The 9,983-nt window shown below is 52.8% G+C and overlaps 1 protein-coding gene across 1 annotated transcript in view; it reads right to left on the bottom strand.

Moving 5' to 3' along the window:
• Positions 1–9,622: 9,622 nt before the first annotated feature.
• The window catches only part of LOC103808960 (cytosolic 5'-nucleotidase 1A-like), a 5,946-nt gene continuing 5,585 nt past the window's right edge, over positions 9,623–9,983 (bottom strand). Inside the window, exon 7 of the mRNA XM_009081771.1 lies at positions 9,623–9,922. Coding sequence (XP_009080019.1) covers positions 9,623–9,922 — 300 coding nt within the window. The remainder of the gene's footprint in view (positions 9,923–9,983) is intronic.

Raw genomic sequence — 9,983 nt, 5'->3', positions numbered from 1 at the left:
AGCCCTGTGCTTCTCCCCGGCCCCGGCACACCTCCAGTTTGGGAAAACATCCCCCTAGACCGAGCGGCTTTGGAGGAGATGCACACACCCTTTTTGCTGGAGGGGTGCCGAGCCGTATCTGCCACCCCTTGAAATGCTCAGTATCAGGCCACCTGCAGCCGTGGGGAATGATGCTGGTGCTGGGCAGAGCCCCGGGGGGCATTGGCCACCTGCAGACCCTTCAGCCTGCCCTCTGCTTGGAATGCAGGGCAAACATCGAGGACCACCGGGATGGGCTCTCTGCCACCGCTGCGGTGGCATGGCAGGGCTCAGAGGTGCCACCCCGATGGCTTGGGAGGCAGTGGACAGAGCTAATCGCTGCCCAGTTCGCCCTAAGTGAGCTCTTAGAGAGCCACGAGACCCACTGGAAAAACAAGATAAATGAAATCGGATTTACAGACATTTTGCCTTCCGAGTACTCATGGATAGGGGCACTTGTTTTCTGTTCCTGCTTGTGCCTAGTCTCCAAGAGCAGCGGCCTGTGGGATGAGCTGAGCACTGCTGGAAGTGGGGGATCCCTGGCTTCATGGTGGGGTCCCTGTCCCTTCTGGAAAATTGCTTGGTCACATCACTGGCACCTCACTTGCACTATCTCCTTCCCACGCTCTGTCCCTGGCCTTCTTCCATCCTCCCATGGCCTCACACAGGATCCTGCTGACCCAGGTTTATACCTGCCACCATCCCTGTTTTTAGGGGGCATTTCTGCCCTGGGCTGTCTCATCCTGCCACCTCTCCATGCCTTGGCCAAGCCAGTGGGTATCAGGAACCCTGCTGACTCCCTGTGGGACACAGCTCCCGCTGGGACGTGGTTTCCTGAAGTGGTGGCTGGAGGCATTGGCTGAAGTCGGTGGGTCCCGTTATGTTGACCAGCACCTGCTTCCCTCCTGCCCCTGCGGGTGTGTGGTCAAGGCGAGTGCCACTGACCATGAGTCAGCAAACCCCAGCGCCCTGCTGGCCCCGCGGCACCGCATGACTCAGCGAAAGAAACCCCCGCGTGGTTCTTTCAGGCAAAGGGCCAAGGCATAGTGGATCCCCAGCACCTGAGGCCTGACCCCAGGGGTGTCGCTGCTGCTGCTGCAAGCTCCAGATTATGGATATCCTCCTCTTGTTGCCCTGGATACTGGCAGCTCTGGTGCTGAGTGCCTGCAGGTGGGAGTGGGGCAGACATGAACTAACCCAACCACAGTCCCACCCAAGCAACCCCACCCTCCTCAAGGACTCTAAACCCCCTTGCAAATGTGCTTTGCAGACAAAAGGATAGTGCTGGTGCCAGGCCCAGAGCTCCCCTACACCCCTTTCAGGCTTTCCTGGAACCCATAGTGAAGTACCAGTCCTCCTCCCTCCTCTTTGAAGTGGTTGGGAAACTAGCTGGGCAAGCAACCCTCTCCAGGCCCCTGGGCTGGAGCACCTACAGCAGCTTCTCCATGAGTGTTTCCAGTCTGGCCAGCCTCTCCCAGAATCCTGTGGCTACGCAGTGGGCTCCAGTATGCAGGGATGGGTTGATGAGGACAGCACACCATACTAGCCCCATACACAGAGCAAAGCAAGTCTTTCAGCAGAATCAAGAAGTCTGACCTAGTCTGCATCTGTATTTTTATTTCCAAGGGATTAAAGGCAACTTTCGCTGTTAGCAAAGCTGTTATGGATGAGCCTTCACTTGTGCTTTATGGTGGCAGGGCTTGTGTTCTCATCTGGAGGTGCTCTCATACCAATGCAAGAGGGTTGCTGCTTTCTGATGTGCTTCTCTAAGTGTCCACTGCACCAGTGAGGCCAGACACAGCACAATGGTTTACTGGGAAAAAGGGAGGCCTGTGTAAGGGCATCTTAAAATGCTGATCCTCTCCTGGGTGCTCTCAGGATGGGAAGGGCCTGGGGGGCTTATCCCCAAAGTGTTAAATTTGGCTATGGCCCTTGGCACCAGTGGTTTCGGAGCTGACACCGTGCTTGCACACTGGGGGACCAGTGGCTCCAGCAAGAAGCCTGGATTTCTGCATTTAGGCTCCTTCAGCACCTCTGTGGAATGTTTGCCCTGATGTCAAAGCCTTGAGTGCTGCAGTGGGTATATTTAACCAGGAGCTGGGAGCACGTCTGGGTATTTATAGGCTGGAACAATGAGACTTGCACCATATTATCTTAAAACGATAGACTAACACGAGCCTGGACTCAGGGCTTTTTACACATTTTTCCGGAGCAAGACTGGGAGTGCCATGGCTGAGGCATCTAGAGAAGACCGAGATGAGTGAGACAGCTGAGAGATCTATTCCTCCTCACTCTTATTTCTGTCACGGTGGATGAACCCCTTTCTTTGCTGCCCTGTCTCCCTGGCCCCCTGCATCCTCTTGGCTCCAGAGGTGAGCCAGAGCACCATCCGCTGCAGCCTCAGCTGGGGGTGTGGGGGGACGCACCCCTGGGAGTGGGCCACGCTTTCGCAACCTCGGTCTCTGCTTGAGAGGATTCCCAAGGGGAGGTCAAATGACTCAGCTCCAGCGGCTCCAGCATGGAAGAGCACCCCAGCCCCAGCCCCAGGAGTCTGGAAGTGATACCAGGGTGTCCCACCAGCCTTTTGCCGCATGGGGAGGGACCTGATGCAGCTTAGTTTATAATCACAGAATTCTTTAGGTTGGAAAAGACCCTTAAGACCATTGAGTCCAACCATTAATCCAGCATTGCCAAGACCACAACCAAACCATGTCCCTCAGCACTACATCTACACAGATTTTAAATGCCTCAAGGGATGGTGACTCTACCGCTTCCCTGGGCAGCTTGTTCCAGTGCTTGATCACACTTTCAGGGAATAAGTTTTTCCAATATCCAATCCAAAGCTCCCCTAGCACAACTTGAAGCCCCTTTCTCATATCACCTGTTACCTGGGAAAAGAGGCCAGTGCTGACCTTGATACAACCCCCTTTCAGGTAATTGTAGAGAGTGATAATGTCTCCCCTGAGCCTCCTTTTCTCCAGGCTAAACAACCCCAGCTGCCTCAGCTGTTCCTTGTAAGGCTTGTGCTCCAGATCCTTCACCAGCTTCACTACCCTTCTCTGGTCTTGCATCAGCACCTCAATGTTTTTCTTGTAGTGAGGTGCCCAGAACTGGACAAAATACTTGAGGTGCCTCACCAGTGCTGACTACATGGGGATGATCAGTTCTCTGGTCCTCCTGGCCACACTATTGCTGATACAAGCCAGGATGCCTTTGGCCTTGGCCACCTGGGCACACTGCTGGACTCATGTTTAGTTTCAAACTTCTTTTTTTTGTGGGGGCTCTGGCAGCTCCCCAATTTGAAGTCTGGCAGTGCTGTCAGGGATGTGTCCTCTCTGTCCTTACAGACAGCTGTGCATTTGCCTTTACCCTTTCTTTCCTCAATGAGTTTTTTTTCTAAATTTATTTATCACAGTGGTAGCCAATGTCTTGAATTGCAATGGCCTAAAGGGCAAGGAAAGCTTCAGTTGAGAAATGCCGATTATTTTTTTTGCCAGGCTGGGGGTGGGATTCCTAGAAGACAAACATCTTCAAGTTCAGAAAGATTTGTGATTTTGAAGCTCGTTGCTGAAAGAGAAGAGAAAACTACTCCTCTGTGTGAGCTGAGCAGAGCCTACAGGCATGCAAGCCCAGGCAGATCTAGTTTCAAACACTGACTCCGACTCTGAGCTTGAGCTCGATGTGAAGCTGCTGGATGCAGCTCATTAGCACAGCCTGATTCACCATCTCCAAGATCCCGAGTGGTAACTTTTTCCCGGCACTGTGCCAGGACATCGCCCACTCCAAACACCGTTTCCTAAACCTATGTACAATTCACAAGGTGAGGGCGCGTTTTCCAGTGGCACTGGCACATCCCAAATTACACCCTTTTTCTGGGTGACACCCACAAAAGCAAATCTGAAGGTGGTTTAGTAGCAGCTCCAGCTGATGGGAAACCTGGGAGCAGGGGAGGGGTTGTACTGAGCAAAGGGACAAAGTGACTCATGCAGGCCCTGGCCATTGTGTCCCAGCAATGTGGGCGCTGGGGGAGATGTCCTCAGCATCATGGGCGGTGGCAATCCCTGGTCCATTGCTGCCGGCTGGCTGGGGCTGGTTTGGAGGCAGAGCTGGCCAGCAGCCTGCTTAAACATGTTTTGGTTGCCAACATGGGCTGCAGTGACCTTGGGGATATGTTGAGTGGAGTTGCAAAAGGCTTAGGCTGGGTGGTAATTGTTCCCTTGGTGTCCCTCATGCTGCAAACCCTGATCCTGGTGGCGGGTGAAGGTGGCTTACTGGTGGCTGGGTGACACAACTGGGTGTCACAACAGGCAGGAGCCTGAAGTGTGGCTCCATCCCCATCAGGGCCGTTTGCAGCAGCCTTTGAACATGTAGTGTTTTCACCTCAGTTGACGTCTCCATCAGATCCTGTTCTTCCAGCCTTTCCCCTAGTTACTAAAAAAAGCAGAAAAGATTTATGGTGCAAAATACTTATGGCCTCTAAGCTTATGAGCTGTCCTGGTATCTTCACTTGCACACCACTTTGCCTCAGTGGGCTGCAGCCAAACTCAGCATCTCCTGTCCCCGTGTCCCACACACTCTGTGGCCCTGCCCAAATCCTTTCCGCCCCCACACCACCTGCCCGCTCCTGACCCTGCTCAGCGTTGGATGTCCTTCTACTCATCCCCCAGCCCTTCGACACACCTGGCACCCACCTTGGGGAGGAGGGGACCTGCCTCTCCCCTGTCTGCTCCTTGGGGCAGGGATCTCATGTTGTTTGCCTCACCTGAGTTATTTGCAGCAGCTGAAATTGCCAGGGATGGGCAACAACAATCCTGGCAGACGCTAGCAGCAGGCATCGTGACCGGCGGCTGACGGGATGGGGTGGTAAGTGGCAATGATGGTATTGATTCATCCACACCCACGCCAGGATATGATGGGGAGCACAGGGACCCAACTCACCTTGTCACCTGCCTTGAGCAATGCCTGCTGCAGTCCCCTGCATCAACCCAGTTTGGGGTGGGTAGGTATCGGCTTGCTGGTGGGGTTTCTATGCGTGATGCAGAGAAATGCCTCCAGCCATATCTGTGCACACCATCCATCTCATTTTCTTTGCAGAGGCTGTCCCAAGAAGACCATCATTTATGCAATCATGTCTGCTCCATGTGACAAAGCACTGAAGCAACTGAAATGTCGTCCTGGGAGGAGTGTGGGTTCAGAAAGACCCAACACCCCATTGCAACCCAAGGATCCGCTTAAAGTTGCAATGTGTTTTCTTGGAGTGGGAGCAATTAGCTCCCTCTGGTGATTTGGTGAATCAATCTGGACCTCCTGGGGTGGTTTCTGCTGTGTCAATATGCCCGCAATGGCTCTGAATTCTAGTTTATTGTCACCTTTCTTCTAAGCTCCAGCCATTATTTCCAGTGATTGCCCGGGGTTAAGATCTTGAACCCAGGTTTAAGCATGTTGGCAAACACAGTCTGCGGCTTTGCACACTCTCTCTCTGACCTTCTTCATGCAAAACACCCTGTTAATAAGTTTTTTGCAGCGTGGGACGTGGCATCTCAGCCTCTCTGGCTGAGTACTTCTACATGTTTCTCAAGAAGCATTGACACCAGGGTGACTTAGGGTTATGGTAAAAAATGTGAAGATGCTTTGCCCCATGCTCGTGGCCAAAGGTACTTGTAGGTTATGGGTGGAGGGAGGTGTGGGAGCATCCCTGGCAGACGCTGCAGCTGCACCCAGGTCCTGCAGCCTCCAGCATCCTCTCCCTGCTGCAGCCAGGAGTCAATGAAGCCCAACAGCTCAGACACTGCTACTGCAGATGTCTATTAGCAGATAAATACCCACCAATCTTCCCTCCCTGCAGTACCACCATTTCATAAAAACTCTTTGTCTTCCTTAGCGCTGAGTTGTTTTGTTTTTAGCAACACTAAATTGACTGGTGCAGTGCATGGAGGATTAAGGGCACGGGCTTGGGCAAAGGGCTCCTGCAAACTCCTTGGGGCCAGCCAGCTGCAGCCTGTGATCCTGGGGTCATGCGCCCCACCACGAAACAAGGGCCACTTGTTTGGCACTGCTGGCAGAGGAGGCAGCTGGCCTGTGTGTGGCTGAGAGGAGGTGGGGCATTGCCCACTTCCTTCTCTGCACCAGGAGTGTGTCCCAAGCAGTGCCCAGATTGGGGGGAAACCCACACACCAGGCAGCCGTGAGGTCACAGGGGGTTGTTGGAAAGCAATGGTCAGAATCAAGTGCAGGTCCTCAGAGCCCCCTTTGCATTTCTTTTCCCAGAGTGCAAAAGTGTGAAGCCCAGTAGGGTTCAAAGTGAGCTCTATGGGTGACTACGTGGTGTGACCTGCCCCTTCCTTGCCCTGGCTACCAAAACCTGAGATGAGTATCAGAGAATCATGCCATGACCAGCCCCAGTAACTAAACCCTCTTCAGGCTGCAGCAGCAGCAGGAGACCCTGGAGCACCAGCAACACCTTGAAGGAGGGAGGTTAAGATGCCACAGAAAGCCAAAACCTGAGGAGCATCCCAAGCATTAATGAACTTATTACAGATGCCTCTAAGACAGAAACAGCAAGTTTGTCCTTGCATGAAGCTGCAGCAGTCCTTGCTGGAGGGTGTTTTTGGTGCTCCATCTTCAGACCAGGGCAGAAAAGGACAGTTTTTGATGCCATATCTTTGGAGCAGGGCAATAAGGGCAGTTTTGATACTACATATTTGAGCCTTGGACTGAAGCAGCTGCACTTGGCCCTATATGATGCAACCCCATGAACCTTGAGTTTCCTTCCTTTTTTCCTATTTTGGACATGTTTTGCCCTGTCATCCCCCACCCTGCTGACACTGCTGGAGGAAGGCATGCAGCGCTTTCCCCCTGCCTCAGCATCCCACACACCGCAACCGCTCACGTGGGCCTGCCCCCACTACCCTTGACTCAGCTAATTCCCTTTTGCTCAAGGCACTAACCAAGCTCCTGCTGGTGTTGTCCAGGCATCAGCAAACGTGATGGGGAGGATGTCCAGGACCAATGTCACCCCCAGCACTGGCTCAGTGCACCTACCAGCAGTTACCACCAAAGCAGGTGGCTGTGCATGGTGTGCAGGGCTGGAGATGGGCACTGGATCCCTGCACCAAGCCTGGTGGTATCTGACCTGCATGAATGTGGGACGAACATCTGTGCCTGCTTACGAGGCATGTTTTGAGCATCCTGTAATTAATGTTTGCTCAGCTGACGGCTGGTTAGCATTATTAGTGAATGATGAGTAGCTGATGTTGTTGATGTTGCTACCTCAAAACATCTAATTTCAGCATCTGGACTGAGCAGAAGGGCCAGGGACCAGACTGCTGGTGCCAAGACCCTGGCAGGCTTTGCTTCTTTGGAGGTTGCTTCCTACCAAAGCCCTGCACATGGGCATCCCTTCCCTGCCCTAGCAGCCCTGACCCACAGGACCCACAGGACCCACATGGTGGCCCTGATGGCAGGGACAGGACCTGTGCCAGTGGCATGGCAGGGGCCAGCAGCTCCCCTTGCCAGATGTGCAGAGTCCCCAAGCCCCAGGTAACAGGAAAGAGAATGAGCTTGGGGACACAGATGCAGGAAGACATTCAGGGCCTAATCCAAAGCCTGCTGAAGGTTTCTTGTGTATTTAACTCATCTTGATGCATGTCTATAAGACCAAATGAAAGAACTGAATGTCTGTAAAGGAGCACTGAGTTATTCCACCCCTCCTCCCACACTGCTGAACACAGGCATGAAGAAGAAGCATTCACATAGGGGTGCTTGTTTATTTATTGGGGAAAAAAGCATTGGTGAGAGCAACACTCATGAAGCCTTTAAAAAGCCTTTAAAGTTACCTTCTGATTACACTGAGATAAAAAAAAAAATAAAACCAGCATTGTTTTTATCTCCTTGGTCCATAATCCTGCTGCCACCTGAGCAGCCTGTTTGGATAATTTCACAAGGTGGTTTTGGAGGGCTGGCAGGGATTTGAGGTGCCATGTCCCCAGGCAGCACACTGGGCACTTGTGGCAACTCACATCCACCCCCGGGGAAAGAAACCTGCCAGTGAAACTTGAGAGGCTGCTTGTTCCCAGAAAATTAGGAGCAGAATCCAAATTGCCAGAAGAGAGGCACCCCTGGCAGGCAGGGAACTGAGCACACCCACGGACACCAGCTGCAGGGAGCAGTGCCTCCTGAGACCTACACCCACGCCCTCCACGCACAGCCCTGGAGACCTATTTAAAGTCCTGTCCTGATCCCTGCGGTGCTGGTGTGCAGCCCTGGCAGCTCTGGCCCCTGCATGGCTTGTGCTGCAGGTAGCTCATCTCCAGTGCCCTCTCCTGGTGGGACATCGGAGCTATGTGGCAGCTCTGTCTCCTGGATGGACCTCAGTGCTGGGTTGCAGCTTTGTCCCTGTCCTGCAGCTCCACAAGCTGTCCCCTCCAGGTTTGTGACTCCTAAGGGCACTCTGTGAGCACCCTGCATTCCTAAGGAAAGGTGACTTGTGCTGTAATCTCCTCTACAAGGGGGAATAGCTTGGGCTTTCTTTCTTCAACCTACTCACCCATTTTTAAAACTTCTGTAGGTCCTTTACAGCTTTGAAGTCTTTCTCCCTCCTCTGAGTTTGGCCGGAGCTGCCTGGAGGACTTGCTAGCACATCAGTCTCCTAAGGAAACCAAGCTGAGTGTGTCTGTTGAGGCAAGGTCTTGAGGGCTGCCTTTAAGCAGAGATCCCAGGAATAAATAATAGAATGACCTGGGTTTGAAGGGACCTTAAAGATCATCCAGTTCCAACTACCCCTGCTTGTGGGCAGGGACATCTTTCACTGGTCCAGGCTACTCAGAGGCCCATCCTACCTGGCCTTGAACACTTCCAGGGATGGAGCATCCACAACATCCCTGAGCAACCTGTTTGAGTGTCTCACCACTCTCACACTAAAGAACTTCTTCCTAGTATCTAATCTGAACCTACTGTCTTTCAATTTGAATCCATTTCCCCTTGTCCTGTCACTATGTGCCCATGTAAATAGTGTCTCAACATCTTTCTTTCAGGCTCCATTCAGGTCCTGGAAAGCTGCAATTAGGTCACCCTGAAGCCTTCTGTTCTCTGGGCTGACCAATCCCAATTCTCTCAGCCTTTGCTCATAGAAAAGGTGTTTCATCCCTCTAATCACCTTGGCGGCCTTCCTCCAGATTCGACTCAACAGGCTGATGTCCTTCCTGTGCTCTCCATCCTGGAGACTGAGCATAGCCAAAACTTGCATTTTTAGTGCTCAGTTTCATGCTTCCTTTAGCTCGTGTGTGAGGCATTAGCTTCACTTATTTCTTTGAGAAAAGTGCCCAGGACTTACAGGACAGGTAGGTGGTAATCCTCAGTGTCACAGCAAAGGGTTCCCTCCTGGAGCAGTTGCATCTTTAGGCTTTATCCTAACATCTAAAGGAGCTTGTATCAGGTGCAGAAATGAGCATCGAGTTTTGCATGGGAGTTCATGCTGTTGTTCCCTTTCCCTGAGATCTGCTTGCTGTATGGTAGGAAATCTTTCCTTCTCCACCAGAAGCTTTGCCTCCAACTGGCCCAGTCCCCTGTGCTGCTGAGAGGGAGGACTGCTGGTCTGCAGCCCCTCATCAGCAGGAGGGGACCCAGGCAGAGGGTACACCTACATTTTGAGCCCCTTGGATGTTATGAAGCCCATCATCAAAGAAAATGTGGGGCTGGATCTGGGCAAGGATGGGGCCTTTGGGAGCCCCATCCATGAAGAAAGCCTCGTCGATGGCCAGACCCCATTCCCGGAGTGTCTTGATGGCTCGGACGCCCATGTCCCGGCCACTGCGGGCAGTCACCAGGTAGGTGCGGATGGGGGATTTTTCCGGGCTGAACTTCTTGTGCATCCTCCCAAGGTGCATGGCAAAAGCTTTCAGGGGACCCTGGAAGCACAGCAAGACAGTTGGGAGTGGGTAGGAAATAAGGAGACATCTACTCTGCCTG

This window comes from Acanthisitta chloris, unplaced genomic scaffold (genome assembly GCF_000695815.1).
Source record: "Acanthisitta chloris isolate BGI_N310 unplaced genomic scaffold, ASM69581v1 scaffold22480, whole genome shotgun sequence".
Taxonomy (NCBI): Eukaryota; Metazoa; Chordata; class Aves; order Passeriformes; family Acanthisittidae; genus Acanthisitta; species Acanthisitta chloris.
This window is presented reverse-complemented; position numbering and strand designations above follow the sequence as displayed.